Source organism: Physeter macrocephalus, chromosome 7 (genome assembly GCF_002837175.3).
Source record: "Physeter macrocephalus isolate SW-GA chromosome 7, ASM283717v5, whole genome shotgun sequence".
NCBI lineage: Eukaryota > Metazoa > Chordata > Mammalia > Artiodactyla > Physeteridae > Physeter > Physeter macrocephalus.
The window spans coordinates 11,996,112-12,016,931 of record NC_041220.1 but is presented as its reverse complement, the minus strand read 5'-3'; the positions used below and the strand labels follow the sequence as shown (position 1 = coordinate 12,016,931).

General features: G+C 34.8%; 1 protein-coding gene across 14 annotated transcripts in view; it reads right to left on the bottom strand.

The window, feature by feature from the left end:
- The window catches only part of CCSER1 (coiled-coil serine rich protein 1), a 1,341,341-nt gene that overhangs the window by 366,606 nt on the left and 953,915 nt on the right, over positions 1-20,820 (bottom strand). For 2 of the 14 annotated variants that reach the window (XM_055085812.1, XM_055085811.1), the window contains exon 12: positions 4,631-4,718. The exons of the other annotated variants lie outside the window; for them this stretch is intronic. In XM_055085812.1, coding sequence (XP_054941787.1) covers positions 4,635-4,718 — 84 coding nt within the window. In that variant the 3' untranslated portion in view covers positions 4,631-4,634. The remainder of the gene's footprint in view (positions 1-4,630; positions 4,719-20,820) is intronic. 14 annotated transcript variants of the gene reach the window in all.

The following is a 20,820-nucleotide window of genomic DNA, read 5'->3' as shown; positions in this document are numbered from 1 at the left end:
CAGAGGACACAGCTCCTTTGGCAGTGCAGTTCTTTGGTATGGTTTCAGGACTGTTCTTAAAGGATCAGCCTACAGCATGCTACTTCAGCCAATTCTTCATTTTCAAGAGTTAGCCTTACTCTAATAAATCCATTTGTGTGTAAAATGCTTAGAGTAGATACCTTTTCTGAACTAGGATCTGTGATCAATATAGGAACTAAGGAAGAATCCCAGAGAACTGACTTATAAGCCTGTATCTGAAGGGTAACAGAGTTTATTCTGAAGAATAGTAAGAAGTGGATTTTGGACAACAGGAAATATTTAGAAATGCTGCTAAGTAGAGGGAATGCAACTGGAGCAGCCCAAAGAAAGTGAGTGTGATTAGAATAATAAGGGGAAGGGTGAGGTTGCCTTAAAATAGATGGCTCAATGCACTGAAAGTCACTTCACAAAATGGGCAATTCACTAAAAGCAACAATTTACCACAGGAACAATTCATCAAATTTATATATTTACCAATATCTTGTTTCTTATAGTAATTAATAAAAATTACAGTAACGCCTAGATGGATTAGTAGAGTATGGACAGGTGGGTTGTCACGACCCTCCACACTCTGCCTCTGTCCTCCCTGTCTGTATTCCCACAATCTCTCACTCAGCCACTTAGACTCTCCTTATTCCGGCATCAGCCGCCAAGGCTGTGCTCTTTCTTTACAATAGCACAGGGTGCTTCTCTCTTCTCTAATTTCCTCTAATTAAAACAGAGCCCGTGAGATAACAACTATTGAGCCCACATGCCACAGCTACTGAAGCCTGCACACCTAGAGCCCGTGTTCTGCAACAAGAGAAGCCACCGCGATGAGAAGCCCGTGCACTGCAATGAAGAGTAGCCCCCTCTCGCCACAACTAGAGAAAGCCTGCACGCAGCAACAAAGACACAACGCAGCCAAAAATAAAATTAATTAATTAATTTTTAAAAGGGAAAAAAATCTTAAAAAGCAGGGCTCTGGGGCCAACCCAATACAAATGATTCTTTAAAACTAAGATTTGAGATCTGTTCATTAGGAAAATATATTTATGATTATATTCAAGAAGACTTTTAAAACAAATAATGTATTAATAAAAAGAGTTTTTTTAAGAGACAAATCTAATCTCTGACCCTTAGTTTTTGCAGTTGAACACTTGTTTTTTCATCCTTCCATGTTGAATACATAGTTAACTATAATCAAGAAGAATACTTCTGTTTTGAGAAAATTAACAAATTTAGGGAATTTAGAAAATAGATAGGTTCATCCTGCAGCTGCATTGGCCTTATTGGGCAAGAAGCAAGGGAGAAGAGAAATACTGGAACTTTTGGTGGTCCATTTAAAGAATAGGAACTCTGTCTTAGGAACAAGGAGAAGTCACTGTAGAATTGTAAGAGAAACGTTGTGAATAACTGTAGAGTGAGTGGTAAACAAGTATAGTGGGAAATCAACAGAGTTTAAAGACTGGATGGGCTGTGGCTCCCAGTAATCCACGTAGATAGATCTAAGAGATGGATAGGAGATACATCTTTGAATATATTTTCTTACATTAAGTATGAAGATAAAAGTATTAGTGTTTTTATACTAGTGAGTAATAATGAAAATAACTAAAAAGGATGCATTACAAAAATCTTGAGCAGCAGAGCACATGGGTAAATCACAGTAGATATAAGAATCTAAGACATCTGATTCTGAAATATAGCTTCTCATGAAATCAATTTCTTCCATCTGTTACTCATGGGTTATATTAATATTCCCCAGTAGACCGTGAGGAAGATCTGTAGTGTTACTTGTAACACTGTACCCCAAAATTTCCCACAAAGTTAGCGAACTCCTAGCAGGTCTCGAATAGCAGTGTGCCTGCTGAAATACCAGTACTTTATGTATTTGACTTCTATGCAAGTAGAAATACCAATACTTGGGGAAGCCCAAGGGGAGATCTCAAACATGTAAGAAACATTTTAATATTGGCCATACTGGCTATGACAGAGCACATCCAACAACAGTCACCTGTCCACACACATTTTAACAAATATTTTTTGATCTCTATTTTTACTAATTGGCATTGCAGTGTTCTGAAAGGCTGAAACGTGTATCAGGGTTGAGTATTAATAACTCCCTTAATATAGATATGTTAGTGAAAATCACTGAAACTACTATTTACTGGGGCTCAAAAACACTGACTTCAACACCTAATAATTTATTTTAAAATATTTTAAGTTTTATAGTTAGGAACATGAAGAAATAAAAGTAACAGCTTCAGTATAAATTTCTTCCTTTATTTAATGATATTCAAGGGTAAGTTCTCAGATAACCTAATTATTTTTTGTAGATAGGGCATGTGAGCTATTTTACAAGGCAACAAAAATAATTTGAGATTTTCCTATGGTAAAGACTCCAATGAATTCCATGCGTACAAGTAAGCCACGGTCTTTACAGAGGATGTGGATTGCATATTTGACCTTATTTCTGACGAATATGGTGAAAACTCATAATAAGATGCATCATAAATTACTCCAGTGAAATTCCAGTTCACGTGCAGATAACTATTATCTGTGTATGTGTGTGTGTTTTCTACTACATACTTTTGTTAATGAATGTTGATGAAAAATATTCCTTTTTCATATTTATGTGATGTGACTTGCTATGCTAAGAATGCCTGTGACAATCAATAAAATTTTTCTCAATTTTTGAGATCATCCCAAATGTCACCTCTTTTATACAAAGACTTTTATGACTATTATTATTGTCTCAGATTTGATCTCCTTCTATTCTGAATTCTTATAGAATTTTATTTTTACATCTTACAGGCATTTACTAAATTCTTCTTTGTATAGCAATTATATTTTGGCTTGACTTACCCCTCACTCTTATAAGGAGCTGTCATCTATAATACCATATTAGAACCTTTTACATTGTTTATTTTAATATATATACTGGCTAAATTGATTTACAATCAACATTCTTTTAAAATCAGGATAGGATTCATAGTTTGGGTTCTTGTTGAGTAAGTCAAGAATTGCCTCAGACTAAAACACAACTGTAAAAACCTTATTACCAAAAACATAGCAACCATAAGGGGAATCAAGCCAGGAGCCTCTGGGGAAACAAAACAAAACAAAACAAAACACTAAACAAGCAGGAAGATAATTCTAAAGTAAAAATGAAAATACAAAAGCAACAGGGCATTGTTCCTCATACAAGGGTCAGGATATCCTATAAGTGACACTGAGTTCAACATAGGGTCTTAGATGGCAGCACATCAACAAGCTTTGATTGGTTGCAGTGGCAACGCTGAACAATAATAACCACAATAAGTGTAGCATTTCATATACAAATAACATTTTTACAGCTTTCATAGTGCTTTTGCTTATCTTTTTGGAAATTTACAGTAATTCTACTACATTTGCCCCATTAGTATTATAAACAAATTTAGGCTTGGGGAGATTAAATAATTTATCTGAGGTTAAACCAGTGTAGAGCTAGAACTAGGTCAGGGTTCTTTCTATACTGGAGAGAGGAGCTCTTTTTTGATGGTTTTCCTTATCAGATTTTATGATATTCACAATATTAAGAACAGAAACATAGTTGATTTTTAATTTCCAATGAATAAGTGATATGGAACCTGGGTTCTACTTCCATTATTTTAAGGAAAATGCAATGATCACAGAACTGGATCATTATGGGAGATGTCTGCCATGGATTCAATTACTTTGCAAAGACAGGGTAGACAGAGAAAAGAGGTAGAGTTGACCCCTGAGCAACACAGGTTTGAACTGTATGGGTTCACTTATATGCAGATTTTTTCAGTAAATATGTACTGCAGTACCATACAGTTCTAGGATGGTTGACTCTGGGGATGTGGAATCGCAGATACAGAGGGACAACTGTAAAGTTATATGTGAATTTTCAACTGCACAGTGAGTTGGTTCCCCAACCCCCATGCTGTTCAAGGGTCACTGTATATGCTTCTCTGGATGGAAATTTACTTATATTCAAACAACCAAATGACACTGACGGAAACGCTATGTCTAGTTATTATAGAAAAGATAACGATAAGATGTACCATGTTAAGAAAAAGACACAAATATTGATAATAAATTCCATGAGACTATAAGAAAAAGAAATGTAAATTTTACATGTATAATTTGGGGAAGTCTCCTAGGAAAAGTAGGAAGTCAACTAAGCTTTTAGAGATGTATAAGGCTATGAAAGGTTGATATGAGGAAAATAACATTTCAGTCAGAAAAAAAAAGCCGTGACCAAAAGAGGTGGCATAGACCACCAAGGTGGCCTTTGCTCAAGGACAGCCCCTTGACAGGGCCTGCGCCAGCCCCTGTCACCCTGCCAAGGTGCACTTGGGTACAGCACTCCCCAGGGACTGCTGCTGGCCCATGCCCATGCCAGCTGGCCCACCAAAGCCACCAGGTGCAAGCTGTCTACCTAAGGGAAACTCCAATACAAGGCCACTCCTTCAAGACCATGAGATGTAGCTGTTTCACCTAATTCACAGAAACAAAAAATGAAAGTCAAACAAAATGAGGAGAGAGATGAATATGTTACAAATGAAAAACAGAATAAAAACACAGAAAAAAAACCCAAATGAAATGAAGATAAGTAACTTACCTGATTAAGCGTTCAATAAAACAGTCATAAGAATGCTCACCAAACTTGGGAGAAGAATGGAGGGATTCAGTAAGAAGGTCCACAAAGACTTAGAAAATATAAGAAAAAACCAATCAGAACTGAACAATAATTGAAATTTAAAAATACACTAGAGGGAATGAAGAGCAGATTAGATAACACAGAAGAACAGATAAGCAATCTGGATGATAGAAGAGTAGAAATCACATAATCATAACAGCAAAAAGAATTTCTTTAAATGACGAGTTTAAGGAACCTCTGGGACAACATCAAGTGTACTAACATTTATATTACAGAGTTATCAGATGGATAAGAGAGAGGGAAAGGGACAGAAAATGTATTTGAAGAAACAATGACTGAAAACCTCCCTAATCTGGGGCAGAAAAAGATATCCAGGTACAGGAAGTACAGATAATCCCAAACAAGATGAACTCAGAGGGACTTCCCTGCTGGCGCAGTGTATAAGACTCCACATTCCCAGGGCAGGGGGCCCAGGGTTCAATCTCTGGTCAGGCAACTAGATCCCACATACATGCTGCAACTAAGAGTGTGCATGCCACAACTAAGGAGCCTGCCTACTGCAACTAAGACCCGGAGCAACCAAATAAATAAATAAAATATTTTTTAAAAAATGAGCTCAGAGAGAGCTGCAAGACATATTATAATTAAAATGGCAAAAGTTTAAAATAAAGAGAAAATCTTCAAGGTAGCAAGAGAAAAACAACTAATCACAAATAAGGGGAACTTCATTGACCATCAGCTAATTTTTTAAACAGAAACTTCACAGGCCAGAAGGGAGTGGCAGGTTATAATTAAAATGCTGAAAGGAAAAACCTTACAACCTAGAATACTTTATTGGTCAAGGAATTAAAGGAGAGATAAAGAGTTTCTCAGACAAGCAAAAACGATAGGAGTTCATTACCACTAAACTGGCCTTACAAGAAACCTAAAAGGTTCTTCCTTCTTTAAGTGGTAAAGAAAAGGCCACAGCTAGGACTAAGAAGATATATAAAAAGAAAAATCTCACTGGTAAAGGCAAATATGTAGTAAGGGCAGGGAATCAGCCACTTAAAAAGTTAGTATTAAGGTTAAAAGACAAAAGTAGTACAATCAACTATTACTGCAATGAATAGATAAGGGATATACAAAATAAAAAAATTTAAGCTATGGTACCAAAAACATAAAATGTGTGGTGGTGGGGGGTGGTAAAAACATAGTGTTTTTAGAATACATTTCAACTTAAGCAACTATCAGCTTAAAATAGATGGCTCTATATACAGGTCGATGTATATGAATCTTATGGTAATCACAGACCAAAAACATCCAATGGATACACAAGAAATAAAGAATAAGAAATCCAAACATAACACTAAAGGAATCCATCAAACCACAAGGGAAGAAACAAAGAAAAGGTAACAGGATCAGAGAAGAACTACAAAAGCAACCAGAAAACAATTAACAAAATGGCAATAAGTTCATACCTATCTACAAATACTTTAAATGTGAATGGACTAAATGCTTCAATCAAAAGACACAAGGTGCTGAATGGATTAAAAAAAAAAAAAAGACCATCTATACCCTGCCTAAATGAAATTCACCTCAGCTCTAAAGATACAAGTAGACATAGACTGAGAGTGAAGGAATGGAAAAGATATTCCATGCAAATGAAAAGGAAAAGAAAGTTGGGGTAGCAATACTCATATAAAACAAAACAGACTTTAAAACAAAGACTGTAACAAAAGACAAGGAACAACACTGCATATTGATAAAGGGCTCAATCCAGTAAGAAGATGTAACATTTATAAATATATATACCTCCAATATAGGAGAATCTAAATATATAAAGCAAATATTAACAGAAATAAAGGGAGAAATAGACAGCAATAGAGTAATAGGAGGGGACTTTAACACCCCACTTGCATCAATGAATATATCATCCACAGGGAAAAAAAAATCAATAAGAAACACTGGCCTTAAACAACACATTAGACCACATGGATTTAATAGATATAGAAAGAGTATTCCATCGCAAAAGCATCAGAATACACATTCCTTTTAAGTACAGAGGGAACATTCTCTGGGAGAGATCACATGTTAGGCCACAAAATAAGTCTCAATAAATTTAAGAAGACTTAAATCATATCAAGCATTTTTTCCAACAAAAATGGTATAAAACTAGAAATCAACTACAATAAGAAAACTGAAAAAAAAAGAAAAAGTGAAGAATAAACAACATGCTATTAAACAACCAGTGAGTTGAGGAAAAAAAAAAATCACAGAGCAAATTTTAAAAATACCTTGATACAAATTAAAATCAAAACAGAAATGTTCCAAATCTATGGAATGCAGCAAAAGCAGTACTAAGAGGGCTGTTCACAGTGATACAGGGCTACCTCAAAAAACAAACAAAAAATCTTAAATAAACAATCTAAATGTACATTAAAGAAACTAGAAAAGAGCAAGCAAATTTTAAAGTTAGTAGAAGAAAGAAAATAATAAAGATCACAGTGGAAATAAATAAAACAGAGACTAAAAGACCAATAGAAAATATCTATGAAATGAAGAGCCAGTTCTTTGTAAAGATAAACAAAATTAATAAACCTTTAGCCAGACTCCTCAGTACAAAAAGACAGAGAGAGCCCAAATAAATAAAATCATAAATAAAAGAGGTAAGTTACAACTGATACTACAGGAATACAAAGAATCATAAGAGACTACTGTGAGCAATTATACATCAATAAATTGGACAAGCTTGAAGAAATGGATAAACTCCCAGAAACACGCAGTCTTCTAGGACTGAATTAGGAATAAATAAAAAATCTGAATAGATCAAATGCTAGTAATGAAATTGAATCAGTAATCAAAAAACTCCCCCCAAACAAAAATCAAGGTCCAGATGGATTCACAGGTAAATTCTACTAAACATTTAAAGAAGAGTTAGTACCTATCCTTCTCAAATTACTGCAAAAAATTAAGACTAAGAAACACTTCCAAACTCATTTTATGAGGTGAGCATTACCCTGATACCAAACCAGACAAGGACACCACACAAAAAGAAAATTACAGACCAATATCCCTGATGAACATAGAAGCAAAAATCCTCAACACAAAATTAACAAACTGAATTCGACAACACATTAAAAGGATCATACACCATGATTAAGTGGGATTCATTCCAGGGATAGAAGGATGGATAGTTTAACATCTGAAAATCAATCAATGTGATAATACCACATGAAGAAAATGAAGGCTAAAAATCATATGATCATCTCAATAGATGCAGAAAAAGCATTTGACAAAATTCAGGCTCCATTTATGTTCAAAAAAAAGCTTTCAATAAAGTGGGTACAGAGAGAATATACCTTAATATAATAAAGCCCATATATGACAAATCCACACCTAACATCATACTCAATGGTGAAAAGCTGAAAAGTTTTCCTCTAAGATCAGGAACAAGACAAGGATGCCCACTTTCTCCACTTGTATTCAACACAGTATTGGAAGTTCTAGCCACAGCAATTAGGCAAGAAAAAGAAAAAAAAGGCATCCAAATTGGAAAGAAAGAAGTAAGATGGTCACTATTTGCAGATGACATGATACTGTATATAGAAAACCCTGAAGGCCACCAAAAACTATTAGAACTAATAAATGAATTCAGTAAAGTTGCAGGATACAGAATTAATACACAGAAATCTCTTGGATTTCTATGCAGTAATAATAAACTCTCAGAAAGAGAAATGAAGAGAACAATCCATTTACAATTACAACAAAAAGAATAAAACACCTAGGAATAAGTTTAACCAAGGTGATGAAAGACCTGTAATCTAAAAACTGTAAGACACTGGTGAAAGAAATTGAAGATGATACAAATAAATGGAAAGATACACCATGCTCATGAACTGGAAGAATCAATATTGTTAAAATGTTCATACAACCCAAAGCAATCAACTGATTCAATGCAATCCTGGTCAAATACCAATGGCACTTTTCACAGAAGTAGAACAAATAATCCTAAATTTTGTATGAAACCACAAAAGACCCTGAATAGCCAGAATAATCTTGATAAAGAAGAACAGACCCAGAGGTATCCTGGTCCCCTGATTTCAAACCATACTACAAAGCTATAGTAATTAAAACATTATTGTGCTAGCAAAAAAACAGACACAGAAATTGATGGTATAGAATAAGAGAATCAGAAATAAACCCAGGCTCATTTGATCAACTAATCTAGGAAAAGGAGGCAAGAATATACAATGGGGAAAAGAGAGCCTCTTCAGTAAATGGTGTTGGGAAAATTGGACAGCTACATGCAAAAGAAGGAAACAGGACCACTTTTTTACACCATATACAAAAATTAATTATAAATGGATCACAGACTTCAATGAAAGACCTTAAATCATAAAACTCCCAGAAGAAAACATAGGCAGTAACCTCTCTGACAGTAAATAGCTATATTATTTCAGATATGTCTCCTCAGGGAAGGGCAACAAAAGCCAAAATAAATAAATGGGACTATATTAACCTATAAAGCTTTTGTACAGTGAAGGAAACCACCAACAAAATGAAAAGGTAACCTACTGAATGGCAGAAGATACTTTGCAAACAATATATCCAATAAGGGCTAGTATCTAAAATATATAAAAATCTCATGGAACTCAATATCAAAAAACAAACAACCCAGTTAAAAAATGGGCAGATGACCTGAATAGACATTTTTCCAAAGATGATATACAGATGGCCAGCAGGCAAACAAAATGGTGCTCAACATCACTAATAGGGAAATGTAAATTGAAACCACAGTGAAATACCACCTCACACCTGTCATCATGGCTATTATCAAAAAACAAAAAACAAGTGTTGGTGAGGATATAGTGAAAAGAGAACCTTCGTTTATGGTTGGTGGGATTGTAAATTGATACAGTCATCATGGAAAAGAGTATGGAGGTTCCTCAGAAAACTGAAAATAGAACTACTATATGATCCAGCAATTCTGCTTCTGGGTATTTATCCAAAGAAAACAAAAACACTAATTCAAAAAGATATATATACCCCAATGTTCATTACAGCACTATTTATAATAGCCGAGATGTGGAAACCACCTCAGTGTCCACCCATAGATGAATGGATAAACAAAATGTAGTATGTATACAATGGAATATTATTCAGCCATAAAAATATGAAAACTTGCCATTTGTGGCAACATGGAGGAACCTGGAGGGTATTATGCTAAGTGAAATAAATCAGAGGAAAAAATGCCATATGATTTCATTTATATATGGAATCTAAAAAAACAAACAAATGGACACAACAGAACACAAATAGACTCATAGATACAAAAAACAAACTGGTGGTTGTGGGCGGAGACAGGGGTGATTGGTGGAGCTCAGAAGGACAGACAAAGTAGGTGAAGGGGAGTAAGAGGTACAAACTTTCAGCTATAAAATAAATAAGTTGCAGAAATGTAATATACACACAGGGAGTACAGTCAACAATGTAGCAACTCTGTATGGTGACAGATGGTAACTGGTCTTATTTTCTTTTTAATAGATCTTTATTGGAGTATAATTGCTTCACAATACTGTGTTAGTTTCTGTTGTACACAAAAGTGAATCAGCCATATGCATACATATGTCGCCATATCCCCTCCCTCCTGAGCCTCCCTCCCACCCTCCCTATCCCACCCCTCTAGGTCATCACAAAGCACCGAGCTGATCTCCCTGTGCTATGCGGCTGCTTCCCACTAGCTAACAATTTTAGATTTGGTAGTGTATATATGTCGATGATACTTGAACTTCACCCCAGCTTCCCCCTCCCACGCCGTGTCCTCAAGTCCATTCTCTACGTCTACATCTTTATTTTCCCTTGCAACTAGGTTCATCAGGACCATTTTTTTTAGATCCCATATATATGTGTTAGCATACGGTATTTGTTTTTCTCTTTCTAACTTACCTCACTGTGTATGACAGACTCTAGGTTCAGCCACGTCACCACAAATAACTCAATTTTGTTTCTTTTTATGGCTGAGTAATATTCCATTGTATATATGTGACACATCTTCTTTATCCATTCATCTGTCAATGGACATTTAGGTTGGTTCCATGTCCTGGCTATTGTAAATAGTGCTGCAATGAATATTGTGGTACACGTCTCTTTTTAGATTATGGTTTTCTCAGGGTATATGCCCAGGAGTGGGATTGCTGGGCCATATGGTAGTTCTATTTTTAGTTTTTTAAGGAACCTCCATACTGTTTTCCACAGTGGTTGTATCAATTTACATTCCCACCGAAGCGCAGGAGGGTTCCCTTTCTACCACACCCTTTCCAGCATTTACTGTTTCTAGATTTTTTGATAATGGCCATTCTGACCGGTGTGAGGTGATATCTCATTGTAGTTTTGAGCAACCTACAGATTCAATGCAATCCCTATCAAACTACCAATGGCATTCTTCACAGAATTAGAACAAAAAATTTTACAATTCGTATGGAAATACAAAAGACTCCGAATAGCCAAGGTAACTGGTCTTATTGCAGTGATCATTTCACTGCAATAAGTGTTGAATCAGTATGTTGTACACCTGTAACTAATATAATATTGTATGTTAATTACAACTCAATTTTTTAAATGTGGGCTAGAAAGTCCATTTTTATGAGTATAAATGTTATCAATATACCTAGGACACTGTCCACAGTAGACATTATTAGATAAATTGTTAGAAATTTAAGAATAAATAATTTAGAGAAGGTTTTGTAAAAAAACAGATTTTTTTGTACTAGCAAAGAAACATCATCACAGCTGTATTTTAGGAGGATAATGCTGCCAAAAATGTGGAATAGATTCAAAGAAGACAGAATCAAAGACAACAGAAGGCAATTAAAATATAATGAGAGCCAAATCAAGGTTCTGTCAAGGGGATGGGCAAAAAAAATAAGTGATGTAAGAGATTTCAGGGACAGAAACAAGTTGTGTTGCTAATGAGAAGTAGGGGCAAAAAGGAAATGAAAACGGAATATTTGCCAACTCTCAGTAACTGAGAATGTGCCATTAACTAAAATAGAGAATTTCCTAGGTGGAGCAGGTTTAGTGGAAAAGTTAAATATAGGACATATTGAGTCTGAGGTGCATATTGTGTAGACATTATCCAGCAAACATTTTGAAATCTGGGCTCGATATTGGGTATGACATCCAATAAAATTTGGAAAAAAACCCACAAACAAAAAAAAGGGGCTTGTGATTTGAAGTTGGAAGTCTCAAAGAGAAACTGAAGTTGTAGAGGTAGAAAAATTCTCCTATGGAGAAATTATAGGAGCATGACAAAACACAGCCACAATTAAAACTCAAGTCCATGGAAAGGAGACAAGGTATAATACTGGAAGGCAGGAGTCAAGGGTAGGAAAAGAATCAGGAGAAGAAGATAATGTTTCACAGAAAAGGGAGATCAATGTTGTCCTGTGGTATGGTGAGTCTCTGAAGGATTCGGAGTGAGGCTTTTTTATTTGGCAATAGTTAGGTCACTTTGCCCTAGAAGAGACCAGCTTCAGTGCAGACGAAATCTGGTTGGCAGTGAGTTAGAGGCAGAACAGAAGGAAAGGGGATGAAGCAGCGAACGTAGGCTACTCTTTCCTTTCGGTCAGGGTTCTTGGTAGCAAGCAATAGAAACCAACTCTGGCTGAGCGAGGCAGAAAAGTTATTTATTAAAATGATACTGAGTAGTTATCAGAACTGAAAGAAAGGCTGGGTAACCAAGTTCGGGGCCATGCACATCACAGTCGGGACCCAACAAAGACACACTACCATCACGTCTCAGTACCAGATAGTAAGGTTTGCACTATCAAGTCAGCAAGCTCTGGACAAAGGATGGTACCATTAATACCACTTTAACTACTGTCCTAGGCTCTCAGTCTCCAGGAAACTGTGGAAACTGTCTTGAAAGTGACTAGCTATGACTATGTCTTTGGAATATGAATACCAGGTTAATGGATCCTGGGTCATGTGTCCCCATGCTAGCAGTAAAGGAAGATGCAGAAGTGAGTAACTGGCATTTTCAGCTGCTCTAGTGAGAAATGCTCCATCTCTAAATAAGATCATAAAGCAAGGAAGTTCTACAATATTAGTAAGTAGGTTCAAAGGCTGGGCAGTCACAAGGATACACATATCTAATATGTATCCAAGAAATTTGGTCCTAGAAAGAAGAAAACTTGAAGCAGAAATTAGCAATATATATATATATATATATTTTTAGACCAGAAGGGCTTTAAACATGAGAAGAAAGAGTCAATTCAGTTTAGAGAAACTGAATACAGAAGTAAATATTTAATGACAAAAGGCCTATTTTGGGGGGCAGGAAATCATGTTACTCAGAGCAGAGGTTAAGGGAGTTGGCTTTGAACTAAGAAAGGAAAGCTGGAGAAAAGTAATTAACTTCTGGAGAGAGTTTTCTAAAAGCTAAATATGGTGATTGTGATTTACCTATAGTTTTACCTGTAATCATCAAACAACAGTTAATTACTACATATTAAATACTACCCTGATAGCAATGTTAATAGCACAGGTTATAAAGCATGTTATTATTTTCAGAAATTATTCTAATTAACTAATTTAGTTCTGATAACAACCAGGTGGTCATTATTACTACATTTTACAGAAGAGGAAACTAAGTCTCCAATGAAGTTAGGATTCAAACTAAGTTTTATCCGATTCCCAGACTTTTTTAAGGATAAAAGTAAGTAAAGTAATACACATTGAAAAGGGGTAATACTTTGAGACCATGAAAGAAATGTACTTTTTTACTCTCTGTAAATCATATTGGCTTACAGCGCCCCCGCCTTTAATTCCTTGATACTCTTTTCTGTAAGGAGCATATGTGATTCCAGTTTCAGAGAGGTCATTACTTAGCTCTGAGTTTCTATTTAGAATCTCTTTTTCATGTCCTTAAAAGACATAGCCTTGAAAGTAAGGCTTCAAAAAATTCCATTTACATATCAAGGGCAAGGCTTACATGTCTGCAATAGCAGTTTTGCTATAAGACACAGTATACCAAGGATAGAGGAAATGATATATAAGAAGATAAGTTCTTGCCATATGAGAAGAGGAAAAGCCACTCTGGTGTTTGAAGGAGCTTGCAGAGATTTGGAAGAGATCAGAGTATGGATTAGATGATGCTAGAGTCTCTGAGTTTACTAAAACTCTCAAAAGAAACCTGATAATTGGAGAGAGTAAAACCCAATAAAATGCATCTAGTACTATACATGACTAGAGAAGTTTCCCTGAGATTGTTCCTCCTGTTTACCCTAAGAGATCTTTGAGAAGGAAACAGATGACCTCCATAAACCAACAGGCCTGAAGAAGACTAGGCTTAGGATAAGGAAACCATGGAATGGAATGCAGACACCTTAGAAAAACAAAGCTATGGCAAGATTCATAGATTTCAACAGTGGATGCTGAGGAGCTGTCCACACGACTAGACAGGCACTGTAGTGCCCAGCAGATATCTGCATGGGCTACTCAGTGACCTGCCCGCAGGACAGAAGAGGACCACACTTGTGCCAGATTCTTCTGCTGCTACAAGGGGCTCCCGGACAATATCCTAGGATAAATAAAGGGAAGTAGAGGAAAGGAGATTGAACGAGTGAGTGAATAATAATAGAAAATGTGAGATGATAGGAGCAAAAATTAAGATAATTTATGTCACATATCCTTAGCTTTCAGTTGGTAAAGTTAATAGTTGAACACTGAACAGGATTGTGATTGATATGAGAGGCCAAGGAGAATAGAGATTTAAAGTAGTTACTAGGTGAATTAGTTGGTCACTTAACCCTGAATGGGGAAAAATAAACTGCTTCCAAAAGGCACTTAAAGCCTAGAAGAAAGTTCATCACTTTTTTTTCATTCATTTTAAATGAATTCAAGCTTTGTAGTTAATTTCAACATATAACAGATGTTAAATAGTTAAAGTTTTCTAAATGATATCTTCTTGTTCTCAAAACAAACCATCTAGAACATAAAATTTCTGCATTTATCACTTCAAATTTTTATATCTCCAGGTGTTTTGTATCTAGAATATAACTGCACATAAAGTCTAGATTATTCAGTTATCCTGGACCTGATATTTCTAAATATTCAAAATACTTCTAATAATATTAAAAATTTAAGATAAAAAGAAGTAAAATCACTCACTTAAATTCAAATGTTAATAAATTACTAATCAAAACTTTAAAATTCAAATAATAAATGCTCAGTTTATGCTTTACATCATTTTTAAAAATCCATATGTCTGTAAATCATAAGCTTGTATATATGTGTATATAATCTTTGGGGAACAAATATAAGTTGAAATTTTTTAAAAAACAGCACTAATCAAATTGTATTTCTCTGTGGTTCTCAGATACTTCATTTGGATTCACAGAAATATTGGTCCAAGGACATCAGGATATTCGGGCAATTTCCAGATGAATTAAAGAGACTTACTATATCATTGACAATAATTCAAACAAGGTCATATAGAACAACTTTCTCAACTATTCTTAAATTCAGGTTAGACAATGACTCCAGGCCACTGGAGACCAGATGCTACAGGGAGAGAAGTATTAACTGTATCACTAAATAAATTTTCAGCATCTCCTGTCCTAATTAAGAATGAATACATTGGCATCAAAATAAGACATCTATGTGCTCTAAACCTGATTTTAAATCCAGGGCACGATACCTCTTGGAAAACTTGGATTCTACCTATATCAAATGAAGACTAGAAAACAGTTATAAACCGTTTTTCTTGATAAAGACAAGAATGTAGTGACCTATCAAACTGTCAAACTAAGGCTATGACAAGTTTTAGGAGATACATTTATGTACTATGTATCAATGTCTATTTTTGTAGTCTATTAAGTGACTCTACAGACTCCATGAATAGATCTAAAATCATCAGGTATACATTTTGGGAGGTTTTCAGATAACTTTTAGAAAATTGAAATTCTTACAAATTATATTCCTAGATGTTCTATCTATAACTTCTTTACTCTTACTATTACTCTGATAATTCCTAGCAGTTTGTTTTGTTTTGTTTTCTCTGTCATAGTAAGAGTGACAGATCTCCCTTTCTGGAGCACATATAGATAGGTATGCTCAATCCGTCTATCACAATGTTAACGACTATAGGTGTATTATGACTCTTCTGATAGGCACACAACCCAGGTGATATTTTGTGGGGTCTACATTTTCTTAGTATAACGCTCGAATCATAAACACTTTAGGCAAACGAATAATTATATCATTCATTCAGGTGATATTGATTGACTATTTACAGAATACCTACTTAATGTTAGGTGATGTTCTAAGCTATACCAGAAACGAGACTAAGTAAGTCCCTGCTGCTACTCTAAGTACAGGGTACACTGAAAGGTCTTAAAAAAGATTTATCAGCAATTATAAAAAGCATGAGAATAGCAATTTATTAAGCATTAGCTATTCCTATAAATATGTAATACTTGGAACAGGTCAACATTATCGTATTTGCCCCCAAGACCTCTGAACAAGATCTTCATTCAGCTTTCAGAATATTTGGCAAAATAAAATAAGCAAAGTAGTGCAAGGCTTTGGACAACTTAGTTTAGAATATAATTAGGATACAATTTTCCAAGAAAACCAAAACACCATTACTTCAACACTGAAAAATTATTACGAATAATAAACCTGTTATAGTACTGTTATAGACAATGTTTTCTAGAAACTGAGAAGAAAATAAATATTTGTAAGCACTATAATTGTACTATTAAAACAAGAACTTTCTCAAGCTTTACAAAACACTTCTACAGGAGCCAAATGATGAGTTTGGGGTTTTTTTTTTTCTTTTTTTGCAGTCATACAGGTATTAAGGGCGAGTATACTAATATCCGCCTCAGATGTCTAAAATGGCTGTTTCAGGAGACTTTTGTGGTATGAAATTATATTTCACTGGCTGTGTTTCGGCCTGAGGTTGAGCTGATCCACATAATAAGCACATATTTTAAAGTGAGAAGTCTTGCTAAATGTTCTCTAAGCTCTCCTTCTGGAGTATAAAGAGCACTACATTTCCAGCCAGAAGATCTAAGGGCCATGCAATATGAAGTAGTAAAGGTACTAAGATTCCCTGAAGCTCAGTTTTGTCTTCCTGAATACGGGACTGTGTGAGAAACAAATAGAACAGTCTGTATGTGCAAGCACTTTGGAAACTGTTCAGCCCTGTACCAAATTGGCCAATCTAATAGTTTTTTGCACCAGTTCTGAGGTTCCATGGTCTCTCTCATACATGTAGCACTTCAGAATTGTTTGGGATTTTTTTTTTTTTTTGGTCTTTTTTGTGTGTGTGTCACTTCCCTCCAGCTTCTAGTGATGTTGTGTTGCTTCTTAGTTTCAGTAGTCTAGGACCTGATAAATAACAACTGCCTCCTAAGCACATCACAGGTGTCATTTGTCTTCACAACTATGAGAAAGAAGCTTAGAGGTGTTATACAGCTAATATGTTGCAGACCCTGGTTTCAAATCCAGACAGGCTATCTGCGCCCTCCTTATACATACCATGTTGCATTATTGCCTGGTCACATAAGTCTCCTGAGGACAGAGATGGTGTCTTATTTATCTCTGTGCTCATGCAGTCCGGTGCTCTGTTTTGCGGTGGCACTCAGTATGTTTGTTAAGTGAATAATCTGTCTGTATGTGCAATTTATGTTCTTCTTCCTGCAATCAAAGCCCACTTCCTCTGGTTTTAATATCAAAAAAGATAAATTACTTGGTTGGTTAACATTTTTATATTAGTCCTATGTGATGTTTGTATAATATTGTATTTATTGTTTGTTTTATTTTTTAACAGTTCTTTTCCTAGGATTTTATATGTAGGGTATAAGCATATGTCCTAATCCTCTTCACTTCTAAGTGTTGTTAATGGAGAGAATTATTAGAACCATAAAAATTTTCCAGACCCCCTTCCTCGCCCCAAAAAAGGAAAAAAGTTAAAGAAAGAAAAGATAAACCCAGAATATTTTATTTATTCATAGCCCTCCATGTCTAAAACAGAGTTAAGGCAGCTTCCAAAGCAAAATACAGCACCGAGAAATAAATTAAAATTTAAAAATGATGCAATGTGAAAATAATCATAGGAAAATACGATGGGGTCAGGAATTAAATTAGCATACAAAACATACCCTCTAAAGTTCTTAAGCCTGGCTTAAAGTAGGGTCACAGAGCTTTCTAGAAAAGGGAAAAGGGATCAACTGCAGTGTTCATTAGGTAAAACAAACCAGTTGCCTAAGCCATTCCTGATGTTGACACCATGAGAAGATTCTTCTGTGGGTCCTCACAGAAAGTTACTGCTTAATGTAATAAACAACCCTCTAAAACCATCCTGACAGTAAACACTGTGATGGATTTTATGGGGCTGTTTGTTACAATGCAGTTCAGTAAAGGTTGACAGCTTCTTACCAGAACATAATTCAATAAAAGGAATTTCCCAGAGCATTAGTAAGATGCAGTCCAGCGCAAGCTGTATGGTGGTCTGCCCTAATCCAAGAGGAGCTTAGCATACCAGGGTAGGGGGTTGTACGTCAGAGAAATCTATGAACCTCTGGACAATTGTTGTGTATTGGGGAGCATGGTATTATGCTACAGGTCTGTGTTTCTCTAGGAAGCTGCTAGATAGCACTATTAGCCTTTAACAGATTCTTAGAGAGGGTCAAGAAATGGAAGAACTGAGAATGTTCCCTCAGGCAAAATCTGTAAAAGGCTTTGAGCAACAGTGAGTTCAAGTTTATGGTTACTGAGAGGAAAAGGTTCTGTTAGCCTGTTAGCCAGTTCACTGCGGAGCAAGGGTGGGATGGATTTACTTTTTTGCAATCTTTGTTTCACACTTAATTCCAATAAGAGGTCCATTTGGCAGGGCAACATTCTCTTCAGAAAGAAATTAAGCATTCATTCTAACACAGAGATAAAATGGGCAATAATAAAAATTATATATAATTTTTATAAAATCAACTGAAAAGATATCATAAAGGAATGTTACATTTAAAAACAATAGAGCAAAATTTAAAGACATAAACATTTGAAAACTTTGCCCCTAATCCTTACTTGATATTATTTGCAACTTTAACTAATCCTAATTTTATCTCCAGACCTGTGTAGAGTTTTTTATGTACAACTTCATATTTATTTTTAAAATTCATTCAATTTATTTAAACTATAAACAAAAAGAGTTCTCCCAAGTGATGGGTTTTATGCAAAACCAACTCTAGTTGATAGCTACAGGTGAGAAATTATGATGGGTATTCTTTATATTTATGCATTTTTATAAGGATCATTTATATTTGTTCCTTTCCTAAACTTGGGTAAAAAAAAATTTTTTTAATCTCTTACTCTTTGAAACTATTGTAACTATATTAAGGTAATTCTATTGGGAAATTTTGAGGATAACCATTATGGCAACCTTAAACAAATTAGGGAAAAACCTATTCTCCTGAGTAGAAACAATCTCTATAAGTAAAATTTTCCTTCCTTGCCAACTCTAATGCATTTTAGTTTGATTTTATAGTAACAGCCAAATTTCTTAACATCTATGTTCATAATTTAATCTTATTTCAGAGAGTTGGTTTATCAACCACCTGGGGAAGTCATTTAAATTCTCTGGAACTTTATTGTTATTTTGTTATTTTTTTAATATTCAAAATGAGAAATCTAATTTACACTACAATTTTGTAAATCCCCTCCAGAATTAAAAGTCTATGATTAATAAATAATACACAGGTAAAAATCATCTGACACACGTGTTAGATAAGAAAACTAGCATGGGGCCGTCCTACAGGAGGTGCTCAATAAATATCTGCAATAAGTGAAAACTTGAAGAACCACAAAATGAATTAATTTGGATGATCTGATTTTATCAATCGCATGACAATATTGAAACAGATAGGAAGATAATAATTTTAAAACACTCATACTTTTTAGTTTAAATTATGGAAATAAAAGTATAGTAGCTTGGCAAAATTTTTCTTTTATCAAAATCTCTCTCTTGATTCTTGGGAATGGGTTGTAATTATTTTCTTTCAGTAAGAGAAATATGGATCACAAATCAATAATACCATTCTGAGGAATTAAAAGTATATACTAAATGAATATAATGATGATAATATAAATGTCCTGAAGTATGAAGAGCAAAATTTTTAGGCTATGCTTAAAAAACCAAAAGAAAAGGAGAGAGTATCACCCAAATTAGAATACATTATTTATGGAGTTGGTTGATTTAACCCTTTAATTAAAACTGTTTTTCAAAGTGATGTGACTTCAATGATCAGAATTCTCATTAGTATTTACCTCTTTCAAATTCTTAAACATCACAAGCCTTTCAGTTATCTAAGGATATATTTGACACTAGAGGTGATTTCTTCCTGCCTATTCTTATTTTCTAATTTATTTTCAATAAATATGTGTAATTATGAATATAAATTCTGTTCAAATACATAACTAAAAACTCTGCAATTTTAAGACTATTGAACAACTAACAAAATCAAATATACATTTAGCTTGACTTTTTTCTCTAATTTATTTCAATTCATTTAAGGTTTTTTTGAGAAATGGCAATACAACATATTGCTGCTTACTGATTAGCTGTCTGTTAAATTATTTTCTCCCACTCGTCCTTTCTCTTTTTGTCCTTTTGAGTGAAGAAGGAAAATAGGAAGTTGAAGCAGAATAAATAACCTGCCCTGTAGTCAGGAACAGAGACATAAAGCAGCTCCATTCCAGGCTCCCTGGAGAGAGCAGTGACAACACACTGGAGTCTTTTCCTGGAGCGCAGCAGGGACTGCGAATGCCTCTGAAAGCCCATTATCACTTTTATATATTTATTTATGAGATTTTCCTTGACTAATTTCTATTTCCTAGGAGACCAGAGTGATTTGGCCGAACATTCATTCAATTGCTCTAAAGTCACAAATAATAAATGTATCAAAATCTTCATTTTAGCCTCATGTCTAATTACTTAGCAGAGCTCTTTAAATATAGCCACTAGACAATTAGACATATGGTTGTTCCACGAGCATTTCATTTTGCAGATGAGCAAGGCCAAAAGGTAAATGTAGGTCAGATACACTTTTTTTACTCAATAATTAGTTTTCTTCAATAACCTCAATTTATTACTAGAATATGAAAAAATA